Genomic DNA, 15,006 nt, shown 5'->3' with positions numbered 1-15,006 from the left:
TAGGAGCCCTGAATTAAATGCTTATACTGTATACTGTCCATGAACGCTAAACAGGGGGAATTAAAGTGAAGTGCTACTATTTTTGGTACCAGTGTATCAATAAAGAATGACAGCTGAGTCCTGGACAGTTAGTTCAGTACTGCACAAACAGCTTAAAGTATAATTCAGTTGTTTTTGTCATGAAGTCAGGTGACAGTCAGGTGATTATTTGGGTTCAGACTAATGTACAGTGTTGAGAACAGGAAGTCAGTGTAATAGTAAAGAGTTTGACACTTAGTGTAAAATTTGAAAATGCAACAAATACATGAGCTTTTCTTCTCACTTGAGGAGGATTTGGAAATTTCCTCATGTTCTGAGAATCAGTGCTGTAATTACAAACTGAATGCTATTTATCATCTCCAGTTTTTCCAGAATAGAAAAATAAGTGTGGACTGAGGTTGGCAGAAAGAAATGGATCTCTTGTGTCCTCTGAGGAATCTCCTGGCATTCCCACAGCGCCGCTGACACGCAAACAGAGAGCCATTGTCCCAACACACATACACACACACACGCATTTGCATTTCTGTATTTCTGAAGATTTTGTGTTGACTACATTCATTCATAACTCCAATTGTATCTCATCCACTGCACGCATACACCTGAAACATTCATTGTATGTTTGGTGTTAATTCTGTGCCTGTGAGGACATTTGGTTCTCACACACACAAACACACACACACACACACACACACCTCCTGTAGTGCTGATAGTTTGGAGGTTGTTCTGTGCTCCACTGAGACTGTGAATACCTGTAACTGTATCCCCAGCCACCTACTTCTGTCAGCACCCTGTTATTATGCCCAAATGTGTGTTTGTGTTTGTGTGTGTCTGGGTGTGATCAGATCAGACTCCACTGATTATCTTCTGCAGGGCAAGAGCGATCATTAACTGGACACTAAGACATAAAAACACATTTGATTTTGCATTTATATTAGCAACATATTTCGAGGCCAGAATCTATTTTTTTTTCCCACAACAGGTGTTTTTGTTTTCATTGAAATACGTATTAACTTTCATTTATTATAATTTTCCACGAATACTATTACAAGAATTTTATTATTTTCTACATCAGAAAATGTTGCAGTTTACCACAGGATTATTAATCCTCTGAGTGGAATATAAATACCAGAGAGAACTCATTAAAATTAATTAATGGGCTGGAGCATTTTGTAGTGTTATTGCACTGGAGTTCCCAGGGCAAACCCAGAACATACTGGAGGGATTACATATCTCATCTCATCTGGCCTGGGTACGCCTTTGGGCCCCCAGGAGGAGCTAGAAAGTGTTGCTGGGTAGAGGGACGTCTGGGATGCTTTGCATGGTTTTTGGATGGATGGTTGGTTGGTTGGGTGGTTGGATGGTTGGTTGGTTGGTTGGGTGGATGGTTGGTTGGTTGGTTGGGTGGTTGGATGGTTGGTTGGTTGGTTGGGTGGGTGGGTGGATGGTTGGTTGGGTGTGTGGTTGGATGGTTGGTTGGTTGGGTGGGTGGGTGGTTAGATGGTTGGTCGGTTGGTTGGGTGGTTAGATGGTTGGGTGGGTGGGTGGTTGGCTGGGTGGGTGGATGGTTGGGTGGTTGGATCGTTGGGTGGTTGGACTCTTTTTAAATATTGTAGCGTTTGCATGTGTGAGATGGGAGAAATCAACATCTGTGAAGTTCCTCCTCACGTGCGTGATGCAGTCCAATTTCAAAATCGGTCAGGACTTTAAAACTCCTGTAGTCTGAGCCTGACTTAAGAAATGAAGTTGGGCTCTGTCACCACAACTTGACTTTGAGTTTTGTAATCTGAATTTTCAGAATTTTAAAACTGAATTTGCTGAAAAGCGGCCACGTGGCCACAAAGGACATGTCCATGATTGACTGACAGTGTAGAAGTTAGCAAACTGACTCAGTAATGTCAGTCCACATCAGTATCTATTGGAGGTTTGCTTATACTGTATGTCCACCATATGCAAGTTGTCATACCAGACCTATTGAAAAGCACTGAGAGTATTGAGTTGATGTGTTTTTTTGCTTATGAATTTAACTTTTCATCTGTGTTTGTGTGTGTGTGTGTGTGTGTGTGTGTGTGTGTGTGTGTGTGTGTGTGCAGGAGTGGTCTCCAGAGGCGAGTCGTTCCATCAGCAGGAAGGAGCGAGGTGGACACTCTGAGGAAAACGTGGTCACCCTCACCAACATCGTCTCCTCAGGTGGAGATGACGTCCCTCCGAGTCCCATCACCCTGGACACCAGGTAGGAAGACACCTCCACGTTTGCTGCAGACTAGTTACAACAATCATTAATATCATGTGTCATTATGGGATTCGATTTCAGTTTTATTCCTACTGAAAATGGTTGCTCTGTTTTTGGAGTTTATTGAAGATGCGTGAAGTGTTAACAAAACTCTGAGTGAAGCTTCTACAAGTTTTCCAGTTTCTTGTACATACACACAGAGATGCACAACATACATTTGTGTGTGTGTGTGTGTGTGTGTGTGTGTGTGTGTGTGTGTGTGTTAGAAACAGATATAGAGGCAGCATGTAGTTTAGCTTGTTACCTTGTAGTCACCCTGAGGAGTTACCATCCTGTACATAATGAACTCTAATTAGAAGCTAGAAAGCTGCGTGTGTGTGTGTGTGTGTGTCTTGCTCTGCCTCTTTGTCTAATCCGGTCATATACAGAAATAAACTCACCGTGGTGTCTGAACCTCCAACACTCAGACATTTTCACACACTCTTGTTCTTTACTGGACATCCACGATGACGACAGCTGTGGTTGCTAGGAGACGTGTGACGTAGCTGCAGCTCCTCTGTTAGCTTATTTACAACAGCTCGTCAGGGTACATTAAGTTTAAGGGGGTACATGTGATGAACGGTAACCTGGGGAGATGGGGTGGGGGGGGGTGGGGGGCTTGGTAGATTACTGGTATAGTATGACATCATATTTATTTTTTATGTAAAAAGGAACTTGTACCAATGAGTGTCAAATAAATTTAGGGGAGTAAAAAGCACAAAATTTACCTCCAAGTTGTACATAATTTTCTGTCATCCAGACTCTGTATTTTTGGTGTGTCCTCACTCAGGATGAAAGATTATTCGTCGGACTGGTCAGACGAGGAGAGTCCTAAGAAGGTGCTGGCGGTGAACGGCGTGGGGGAGGCGGAGGACGAGGAGGATCAGGTAGAGGGGGTGCGAGTCCGAGCGCTCTATGATTACACGGGCCAGGAGGCCGATGAGCTCAGCTTTAAAGCAGGTATTAACACTTACTAATGCTCACAGACGGGGAGGCATCACAGGGGAGAGTGATGATGTTTTGGTTTTAGTTTTACATCTGCTGTCGTTTCATAAAATCTGCAAAACATAAAACTATGAAAAAATCTTCAGCTGCAATAAATAAAACCAACCGGCACCAGCAGAGGCTGAAACAGAGCTGGTACTTAAATGCCAAAAACTATTTTTTACTATTACTTATTTGTAAGATGGCATTTTGTACATGTTCTCAATATGAGTCCAAGATATTTATCTGAATTTAACGAGAGAACAAATTCCTTTATATTTGCAACTGATTTGTACATTTTTTTAAGGCTTACATGAATATAAGAACACATACTGTATTTATACATAAATATATATACATCCGAGTTTTAATTTTAGATCCTGAAAATGTCTAAAAAGAATTAGTTTTTTTCTTTTTGTCCTCCTGTGATGCCTCATCTTAACACATTTACACTCATGTCAAACACATTGTTACAGACATGTGTACTGATGATCAAATGCAGTAAGACTAATGCAGTGGGGAAAAAGCACCTATTACGTCTTACCTCAGTCTGCATGTCAGTCAGCTCTGTGACCTGTTGAGCCGGTCGCTCTAAGTTCATGGATCTTGCATTAATGATTCAGAGTCACAGAGACTTTTTGAAAAGCAGGAAATGAAAGCTGCCTCCTTATTTACTTAGCATCTGTGTTTAGATCAAAGAATGGTAAATGGATACATTTATATGTGATCTTTTAGTTTTTGTGAGCACTCAAAGTGCTTTACAGGCACCATTTACCCATTCACACACACATTCACACACTGGTGGCCGAGGCTACAACACAAGGTGCCACCTGCTCATCAGATAAACATTCACACACACACTGACACACCAATAAAAAAAGCCATCGTGAGCAGTTTGGGTTTCAGTATCTTGCCCACTGACACTTCGACATGTAGACCGCAGGGCCAAGGGATCACACCTCCGACCTTCAGATTGGTGGATGACTGCTCTAACTCCCACCACCGCCCAATAAAATGACCACATAATTTATTAAACTGAAATAAATGAGACTTTTAAGACACTTATAAGACAAATTATACGTCATATCTAAGATATAAATCTGGCTGATTTCTGTGACTTGATTTGAATCATTATTGCAAAGGTTAGAAACATAAATCCGCTGATAACATGAGAACTGTGTGTTTTTGTTGCATGGTGTGTGACGGATGTGAAGTGTGAGCAGCTTCACATCACCTGTTGTGTGTGGAAGTAAAAGCATTTCAAAACAGTCAGAGGATCGATGCTTTTATTTTGAAGGAACAGCTTGCTGCTCAGGTTTTCTCTTTTAGTGTGAAAGTAAAAACTCTGCTTTATTAAATATGAACACTGTTATTATTCTTGTTGGAAATAAAACCCTTTCTGAGTGGTTTTATCTTCCTGACCCACTTGATGTTTTGACATCTGTCTGAATATCAAGAACACTAATTGTGTGTTTATCCTAACTTGAGGGATTATCAATAGAATAATCTGATGAGTAACCACACACTCATGTCAGGTAAGTTAAATAAAGTCACCTTTTTTAAAAAAGGACTTTATAAATAACGCAGTTGATCTGAAGTCCTTCAAACGAAAAGTGATTAACGGAGCAAAAGAGACTTCATGGTATTGAGGTATTTTGCCATTCGATGGATCACTGTCATTAACTGTGTATATATGAAGTGTTTACAGTCAGATACACAGATCTGTTTTTCTGTTCAGTGCAAATGAGCTCTTTAATTAAATGACCTTTATGACAAGAGTATTGTTAACAGGTGCTCCGTGTGTACTGTGTGTATATGCTGATGCTTAGAAAATTATTATTCTCCTGTTTTTAAAGAGTAACTCGTAGCTGCAAACTTGACATCTTTTGGTCAAATTTGCTACTTGGAGTAAAAAATATGTCAAGTTGTGTCTGTTATGTACTCAGTCATAGGCCACTTCTTTAAGTCTTCCTCCCATCACTCCATAGTAGAAGGCAGAGTTATGATGACATTGACTTGTGTCAGGTGTTACAGCCTGCACCAAAGCACATGGAGGCAGACAAAGGAATAAATGGAGGTCACATAGGACTCTGAATAATGAGTGTTCGTTTTTGTTGTGTTTATTGTCTTACTCGGTGAGACAAAAACTAATTTTCTGCTCTGGTAGGACATTAAAAGTTCTATTTTACTGCTGAAAACAGGATTGATTTGTTGAGTTGTCCTTGTAATAAAGTTATGAGAAAGCAGGGGTAAATCCACAACAGCAGTGACCTTCATGCCAAATTTCAGCCTCCTAGGCCAAAAACTGTGGCAGCCAGAGGGTGGAGAAATATTCGTGGACAGAAGAGCGAGCTACAGAGCTGCTGGCTTAAAAATGAGGCTGAACCATGATGAGCTGTGAAACCAAACATGAGCTAACAGAGGCTAAAACGCTCTGTAGAGCTGCAGAGCTGGTGATGAAACTCTCGGGTCTGTATGTAATGTTGCCCTGGTTGGCCGTGGTTAACCAGGCCACTCTGTGGAGCTTTAGTCTGTCCTCTGCAGGCGGTCATGCCTCGTGGGGGTCAGAGGGACGCTGAGTTAATGAAACCTGATGGGACCACAGAGAGAGCGATCTTAGTTTGGAAAAGCTTAGCTGAGCTCAGCTCTGCTTATCCTGAACCAGAACCAGATCACTAATAAACAGAGACAGGCGGCCTGCCCTACTCCAGTGTTATCTTTATTGTGAATGAATGCGTCCTCCGATCTTCAGGTTCATTATTTAAACACAGTGCCTTTAAACTAACATGTCTGACCATCATCTTCCCTCCAGGCGAGGAGCTGCTGAAGATGGGAGAGGAGGACGAGCAGGGCTGGTGTAAAGGACAGCTGAGCAGCGGCCAGGTCGGCCTCTACCCCGCCAACTACGTCCAGGTCGTCGCCTCCTGATGGCCCACCCTCTCTGGTCACCCAGCCAATGGTACAACTAGACTCACGATGCAAGGACCAATCAGAAGCTAGTAGTGCTGAAATGTAGACAGTGAAACCACCAGACAGTTTTTGTTACCGACTGTAAAACTCGACTCTGAGTTTGCTTTTTTTTTTTTCCCTGTTGTTTGAGCTGCGATATTGAAACTCAGCCAGTGGAAAAAGTCCACTTGTTGTGACAGGCTGTTTACTCAGCTCAAGGTCAACGACATTGTTGTTTTAAAGAGGTCTCCGAAGGCCTGCCAACATCAACAGACATTTGTAGAAAAACACGGACGCAAGTTATCAAACTGGAGTTTTGGTTTTCTGCTCGCTGCCATCTTTTTCAGTTTCTAGAGTCAGAAAATCCACTTTTAATCAAAGAGGAAGAAGCCAGGGTGGAACAGCAGTGAGAGCAGCCACCATGCCTGACTGTGATTGGCTGAAACACCTGTCAGTCAGTCAGTCAAACTACTAAACATGCTTCTTATTATAGAAATAATTTGACATTTGAGGAAAAGGCTTAACTTGCTCTTGTACAGACTAAGATGAGAAGATGGATACTCTCATATCTCTCAAGAGACTAAAGCCAGCAGCCCGTTAGCTTAGCTTAGCATAAAGACAAGAAGGTTTACTGACTTTGATCTGGAAGTAAAAGTTCCATTCTTTGTTGTCGTTATTATGTGGACAATTCTACAGCTTTAGGATTACAACATCAGTATAAAAGATTAAGAATAGAAAACAGTCATTAACTTTTGTACAAAATAAATTTGACGTTCAAAATAAATACAACTGGCAGAGTTATTACAGTTTTGTAATATTCATTCCTTTTTAGTATTATTTGATTTTATTTTTTATTTTTTTCAATTCAGTTTGATTGTAGTTAGTTTCCAAAGTGGGTTTGCTTGTTTCAGGTTAGTGTTTATTGTTTAAATGTTAAATTTTAGTCAAGATTTTATTATCTTCAGTAGTAGTTTTAGGTTTTTATGCCTCTGTGTTGACGATAGCTGCAGCCAGAGGCATTATGTTTTCGGGTTGTCACAGATGAGCAATCGATCCATGTCTGTTTTCACATATATAGATGTAACCTGTAACTGCAACTTGACTGATGTGCAGGGACACACAATCGCTAGGTGGTAATTCTAGTTTATTATAATATATTTGTCAGAGGCAATATTTAAGAAGGTCAGAATAGAAATACAAATCAAACAACACTTTGTGAGGGCAGTTGATTCACAGTCATAAAGACATCCCTGTCTTAATAAACATAAGCACAAATGCCTCATTATACCAAATTAACAAAGACTAAAACTAAAAGCTTTTCCTTTATTTTAGTTAGTTTTGTGAGTACAAAATATCGTTTCAGTTAGTTTCCAATTTTTATTGTTTATTTAAGTCAATGAACGTCTTTTCACACCTAGTTTTAGTTGTTAGTATTTTTTTTTTTTAATTTAACCATAATAACCTCGCTCCCAAGGTACATTTTGGCAAGAAACAACCATATTAAGAGCTTAAAACTCTAAATGCTAATTGCAGGTGGAAGATTAAAGTGTTGAGAAAGGTCTGCTATGGTCGTTGGATTTTTGTTACTTTCCGACAGAGCCAGGTCAATTGTTTTCCCCGCATTTCCAGTCTTTATGCTAAGCTAGGCTAACCGGCTGCTGGAGTCTTAAATGAGAGTGATATCAATCCTCGCATCTAAATCTCTGCAAGAAAATGAGTAAGCGTATTTTCCAAAATGTCAAACATTTTTTAAAGCCTTGGTATTCTCATCATTACATAAAATCGACTTCTTGTAGGGTAAAAATAATTTTAATACAGACTTTGGGACTGTTCTTCAGTAGATTTCAGCCTGTGATCCAGCATCTAGTGGCCATTAGTGGAACTGCAGCTGGAGGCACCTCTTCATCGTCATCATCCTCTCTGCTCAGCTGTGGTTTCTGCTTGACTCAAAGAGCTGAAACAAACCCAATGAAAGACTGTCAGTGCCTTAGTCAGTGAGGCCTGAAATGTCAGCGCCGCCCTGCTGTGTGAGCAAGGAACTACAGCCGTCTGCTGAGTGACGACCAGTCTGATCCCAGTAGAAACCAGCAGAATCTCCTGTGACCTGGACTTTAAAATGCTTCACTTGATTGGCTCATTCATCTCGACATCGGCATGCTTCAGTTATTTTGTAGATTTTTTAGGTTGTGACACTGAATTCACTTTCTTTCCTTCATTGATTTTTCTTTTTTATCTGATAGCTACATGTTTATATAAAGTCAACTGATTTTGAGTATGGACGGTTTAAACTGTTGCTACCTGTTTATTTTTTAAGAATAGCGTTTTTACAGTCAACATCTTTACTTTGTAATTTATTCTCCTCTTTATTTTAGCAATCATTCTTCATTTTAGGGCTGACGAAGGTGAGAGTGAAGTTGACTGTTTAGATTTGGGTCATTTAACCTTTGGAAGGTGGTTTGTTGCTAGTTTTGTTTTGCTGTGCTGCGATCACGAAGCACCTCATACATCTGAAATCATAAGTGATAATATTCTGTCTGGTTTTTGGGTTTATCTTGTTTAAGTTTGTGGTTTGTGTCTGAGGGAGCCTCCTCCTCCTCCTCCTTGTCTGTCCTGCTGACCCGAGCATCGCTACAGCTAACCCACGTAGACGTCTGAATAATAAGAGAGGTCATAGAGGATATTAATGCTACTGTGCTGCTCCTTCATTCTTTCCTTTTCTTTACAAAATTATAACATGTACAGACGATAAAGTGGGAAGCAACAATAAAGAGCTTTCTGCAGATGGAACTTTCTTTTGTCCTCATATTGATTTCATAGTGTGTTAATGGATAGAGTATGCTGCAGAGATTCCAGGTTAAGTACTGAGAGGAGATATTTCCCTGGTTCAGGAAGTAAAAGTCTCACTCAATTCTTTCATTTGTCAGGTTACGTGACTCACAGGTGGAGAAGTTTTACAGCTCAGTTTGCCATGAAACTCACAATCATCAGAATCATCAGATTTGAGAAACGGTTCACCCCAAAATCCAAAATAAATTTTTTTCCCTCTTACCTGTTGTGCCAAGATTGTTTCAGTGTGGGCTGCTGAGCGTTGGAGATAGCAGCCATAGAGATGTCTGCCCTCTCTCCAGTATAACAGAAGTAGTAGCAGCCCTGCTATTAGACAACTTTTTATCAATACTTATTTAGCTTAATGTTATTGTAATTATAAATCTGTTACTTTATTAAGACAGAAAATGTCAATTATGACAGTTCCCATCAAAAAGTAATGGAACCCAGACACTCAAAGAACTCAATATTATTGTGTCCTGTGACCTTTATCAGGATGACAGAGGGTCACCAGCGTGTCTGCAGGTCCTTTAAAGGTCTTAGTGTCTTAAAGGGATAGTGCACCCAAAAATGAAAATTCAGCCATTATCTACTCACCCATATGCCGAGGGAGGCTCAGGTGAAGTTTTAGAGTCCTCACATCCCTTGCGGAGATCCCAGGGGAGAGTGGGTAGCAGCACAACTCCACCTAATGGAGGCTGATGGCGCCCCAGATTCAAACGTCCAAAAACACATAATTGAAACCACAAAATATCTCCATACTGTGTCTTGAAGCCCTGACATAAAAAGTTGCTTGAAAAAAACGTCATGTGAACTCTTGTTTTTAGCCTCACTGTAGCCTGTAGCTCTAACTGCCTCTCTGTGCTCACGTGTGCGTGCTTGCACGAGACTGTGAGACATGGGCACCGCCTTCATGTGTGTTTACGTGCTTTTGCTGGTGCAAACATGAGTGTGGTGCACAGAGAGGCAGTTAGAGCTACAGGCTACAATGAGGCTAAAAACAAGAGTTCAGATGACGTTTTTCCAAACAACTTTTTATTTCGGGGCTTCAGGACACTTGGATCACTACAGACGAGCAGTATGGAGATATTTTGTGGTTTCAATTATGTGTTTTTGGACGTTTGAATCTGGGGCGCCGTCAGCCTCCATTAGGTGGAGTTGTGCTGCTACCTCCTCTCCCCTGGGATCTCCGCAAGTGTTGTGAGGACTCCCTCGGCATATGGGTGAGTAGATAATGGCTGAATTTTAATGTTTGGGTGCACTATCCCTTTAATTTATATATAACATTAGGCCTTAAAAGTAATTTCAGTCAGGACCACTTTAGAAAGCAAAGAAAAAGAAAACTTTATTTCCATTTGGCAGTATGGCTCTATTATGGGGCCTCTCTGCCTACGCAGAAAGCCTCTTCCATGCGCCTATGTGGACAGTCTAAGGCAGAGAGAGTATGAAAAGGAGAAGCTGGAGTGGAGGCGGGTTGCAGAGGAAGCAGAAACAGTAGGCAGGCCAGAGTAAACAGTGCCCTGAATGAGATTTGCCAATTGGTTCCACAGAAAGGAATCATGATCAATCAGCTGCACCTGAACTAACATTATGCTCAGTCAAGTAGTCTTCAATTTGAATTTATGAGGTCTTAATATCATTTTATCCATCTTTTAACTTCTTTTTGTCAAAATAAGTCCAGCTGTCCCGTGTGATAGTCCACATTTCTGATGTTACAAATCTTTATACCTACCACTGAACCTAGTACTTTTTACTTTGTACTTTCACCTGCCTGTTGGCAAAATGTAGATTAACCTATCTCACAACATAAAACCTACCTCTGCACAGGGCCACATGTATATACTGTTTACCTTTATACTTACCTGCAATGCTTGAATAAGAAACAGATGATTTGTCCAAAAAGAAGTCTTGAATTTGGTTAAAATGATCATGAAAATATCTTAAAAAGCATTAAATTCAAGTGATAATCTGATCACCTGTTAAACTGATGGGTGTTTGTGCTGGGGTGTGTCAGCAGGTGGTGTGTTTGGGCCAGAGAGTTTGAGATCTGCTTCCTTTAAATGACAGTAGTGCCACCTGGTGGTTCAACCTGCACTCAGACAATAACATCAACGTCATGCTGATTTTCAGACATAAAGTTTCTATCTATGGGGCTCAGATCAGGTAGAGCGGGTTGCCCACCAATCGGAAGATCGACAGTTCGATTCCTGGCTCCTCCAGCCTTGAGCAAGATACTGAACCCTAAATTGCTCCCGATGGCTATTCCATCAATGTGTGAGTGTGATAGAAACTGAGTAGCAGGTGGCAACTTGTGTGGTAGCCTTGGCCACCAGTGTGTGAATGTGTGTGTGAATAGCGCAGGTCCATTTATCATCGGACAGAAGAGGCAGAGGAAGTACTCACATATTTTATTTAAATAAAAGTATTAATACCACAGTGTAAACTCTGCATTTAAGTTGTGTCTTAAAGGTCCAGTGTGTAGGATTTAGGAGCATCTATTGGCAGAAATTGAATATTTGTAAGCATGTTGTCATTAGTTTATAATCACCTTTGGTCCTCTAGAAAGGGCATCAATCTGTTTTCATGCTTCTGTATCACATAAGTAAAGATGACATGAACATTTAAAAAGTCTCAGGTGGAGCCAAAGATATGAAAATCTGCAGACAGGTTTATTAAATTGACAAATTTTTATCTGTACAGCAAAATCAAACCTCACAATGAGAAATCTGTTACGGCTTCATATTACATGGCATAATGTAAAAACAAATAAAAAACTGCACACCGATAAAGTTTGTTCACGCAGAGACAAAACTGGTTATGATGACAGCCATCTTTACTTCCTGTCGAGTCGCTCTGATTCAACGTCTGACGTCAGCAGACACCAACAGGAACATAAAGATGGTTTAGAAAAGCTCAAAGCAGCCAGCTGTTGGTTTCTATCTGATTGATCCGTCGGCTTTCAGGTAGAGGACGTCTCTTTGTTCACACTCAAATAATCTGCAACTTCAGCTTCGTTAACTTTTGTAAATGATCAGAAATATTGTGTATACGCTGCACAAACTACTCATCTGTGTGACACTGTTTTTAAATCATTCACAAATATTAATATTCAACCAAAAGCTGCAAACAGAAAGGTAAGGTTATTGTTCGGAAATATTTTTACAAATGAATGAGATGAACGAGGCTCATTGTCCAGTGATGTCACTGATGTACACCATGTTAAAGTGCAAAATTAAATATCCATCAATTGAAAAATAAAAAAAAAATAAAAAAAAAAAAGCAAAATAATGTTTGCATCTCTTTAGTTACAATTAAAGTCATTTACCTGCAAAAAAAAAAAAAAAATTAGTTTGTGGCTCAACAGTCTGTAAAATACTGTGCGGGGGATTTTCCGTCTGGGTTTTCAAAACTAATTCATTGTTGTAACGTCAGCATGAAACCAAACATCCTTTGTGTCTTGTTTTTTCTTTACTATTAATAATAAGTAATATTACAGCATTTAGATCATGATGGCACACTACAAATGTATTTTTCTAAATGTGATGTCGCCCTGTTACAAATATTTTTGCTCATATGCGTCATGTACAGTAAATGTTTATCATGAAAGTGAAAATTTGTCAGTTGAAGCTTCAGGCGATACGTCACATCTGAATCGGACATTCAATCAAATGTAGCCTAACTTTGATCTAAACACACAGACCAGTCACCCTAATTCACCCTGACTGCTGCACACAGGTAGTCTGGGAATCAGGCGAGTCTGTGAGCTCATGTTTTATTTGTTCTGGTGCGTCTGGTCCCCCTCCCATTAAGACAGATTTCCAAAGGACCTGACCAATCACAACCATTTATCTAATATTGGTCATGTTTGATTTGATGACTGACAACTGGCAGAGCCAAAAATATGTGATGACGTTATTTGGCTTGCTCTCCCTAGTGACACAAGGTGAGCGTACACCTAGCTGAGTAAGAGAAGCGCTATTGAGGCATTTTCAAAGATGGCTGAAGCTGATGTTTAACTTCCTGTTGAAATACTATGTTAAAATTGTGATGGCAAAGTCAGCAACACTCGTTCACAGACATATTGATGCTACACCACCACATCTCGACACGCTGTAGTCTGTTTACATTTGTATGTTGCTCAGCGCTACTTCACGTTTCATTGCTCTGACTGGTTGTAGGTGAAAGGAATTAAAGGCCTGTCCCAAACATAGGCCTGTTGAGTTCAGTGATTTAAGCAAATAATAGCCCAGGCTATTAATTGAAGTTTAACGGTACATGTTTTCCCAACTTTGGACCGAGCCAGGCTGCCTGTTTCCCCTCCCCTCCCTCCAGTCTTTATTTTAAGATAAACCATTTAATCCCACCTATTTTAAAAAGAAAAAAGATTATCCTGTGACTCCTTTCTGTGAAAAATGGCATTTTAAAATCTTACATGATTACCTCTGACTTGTATGTACCAATTTAAGACGGTGTTTTGTCTCACGTCTTAAGTTTATGCACTGTTTGTGTACATGCAGGAGTGTGAATGCACTTTAAATGTCGGCAGAAACAAACAAACGTAGGCCTGCGGAGTAAACCTCACATCATGTCAATGTGTTAGCAGCTCAGGGCAGGTTCAACAGGGCAGTCTGACCTCTGGCATGACATTGGTGCATAAATTATCAAACATTTGGGGGAAAAAAAGTTTTGTACGCAGAGCTGTGTAAATGCTATATATCCACATTAACAATCACTTCCTCCCAACTGCTCGTGTTTGCACACAGGCAGCTTGTTTAGTCATTAAATGCAGAAAACAAAGCCGCTCTGTGTGTTATGTGTCAGACCGTGTTCATTAAAGGCAACAGAGAACAGGGGGCTACGCAGGTCATGGTGAAAATATCCAGGAGAAGCTATAACTTGATGTATATCCGGCGAGCTGGACGTGATCCTTTAGTGGAGAGGACTTCATGATTTGATGAGAAAAAATGTTTCAAAGCAACAAGAACATCTCAAAGAATTCAAAGTTTTGTTGCTCCGTGTGCGATTCAGGCAGCTGCAGTCATATAGAAAGAAACAATCTCCTGTTGCTCTACATGCTCCAGTCTCTGTTAAATATCACAAAAAAGCATCAGGACTCAACGAGTGGAAAGCAATCCTAAGCAGCCCTCAGTCACATCATGAACAGCGCTTATTTAGAAACTTAAAGGATGCCGGACGACCCCACATCCGACCCCAGAAAACATCCTCGGCAGAAGCAGATTTGTTGGGGAAGGAGGAATATGATCATCAAGGAAAGAAACGCTCCAATCAGACGACTGGTTTGGAGATGCCCAAATGGAGATTTTGTGAGAATCGGGGGGCCGTTTTGCATTTGATGCAAATATTCAGCAGCAGCCAATAAACAGACGAGTTCCAGATGTGGACACTGGCGTTGGCACTGTGCAGTTTGGCTGGTTACAGACCGGGCATCTGAGAGGGGAAGAGGAAGAAGAGGAGGAGGGGGAGGGGGAGGGGGAGGAAGAAGGTGCGAGGAGTCAGTCTTTCGTCAGAGCTCTCGTCTTCTACCGGTCCTTCAGTTCTCTCGTCACTCGCTTGGTGATCCGACCGCACAGCAGCCCCACGAGGAAGAGGACGCACACGCTCAGTGCGATCATGAGCAGGATGTAGTTCTTGGAGGGTGATGTCATCACCTGCACGGCCAGGTCTGAGAAGCCCTCTGCTGGCGCCACCTGCAGGACAGAGGGAAAGGTTCACATTGTAGTAATACAGCTTTTTAGCATTGCTAGCCACGTGGCTCTACGGATGTCCAGACTGAAATATCTTGGCAACCACTGGATGGATTAACATGACATTTAGTACAAACATTCATGCTCCTCAGAGGCTTTGTCGATCTCCTTATTTTATCTGCAGAGTCACCGTCAGGTCTAAATTTTATTTGTCTAACACTCTCGTTCATGATC

At 40.9% G+C, this 15,006-nt stretch overlaps 2 protein-coding genes across 3 annotated transcripts in view; one reads left to right on the top strand and one right to left on the bottom strand.

Annotated features, from left to right (window-relative positions):
• Positions 1-9,028, top strand: part of pacsin3 (protein kinase C and casein kinase substrate in neurons 3) — a 46,165-nt gene extending 37,137 nt beyond the window's left edge. For both annotated transcript variants that reach the window (XM_049597408.1, XM_049597398.1), the window contains 3 exons: positions 2,130-2,269; positions 3,099-3,268; positions 6,105-9,028. In XM_049597408.1, the coding sequence (XP_049453365.1) occupies positions 2,130-2,269; positions 3,099-3,268; positions 6,105-6,220 (426 nt within the window). In that variant the 3' untranslated portion in view covers positions 6,221-9,028. The remainder of the gene's footprint in view (positions 1-2,129; positions 2,270-3,098; positions 3,269-6,104) is intronic.
• A 2,499-nt stretch (positions 9,029-11,527) lies between these two features.
• LOC125905754 (Golgi apparatus protein 1-like) overlaps positions 11,528-15,006 on the bottom strand; it is a 29,511-nt gene continuing 26,032 nt past the window's right edge. Inside the window, exon 26 of the mRNA XM_049603946.1 lies at positions 11,528-14,775. Within this exon, the coding sequence (XP_049459903.1) occupies positions 14,608-14,775 (168 nt within the window). The 3' untranslated portion in view covers positions 11,528-14,607. The remainder of the gene's footprint in view (positions 14,776-15,006) is intronic.

This window comes from Epinephelus fuscoguttatus, linkage group LG2 (genome assembly GCF_011397635.1).
Source record: "Epinephelus fuscoguttatus linkage group LG2, E.fuscoguttatus.final_Chr_v1".
Classification (NCBI taxonomy): Eukaryota; Metazoa; Chordata; class Actinopteri; order Perciformes; family Serranidae; genus Epinephelus; species Epinephelus fuscoguttatus.
Note: the sequence above shows the minus strand (reverse complement) of the source record. Positions and strands in the feature narration are given on the sequence as shown.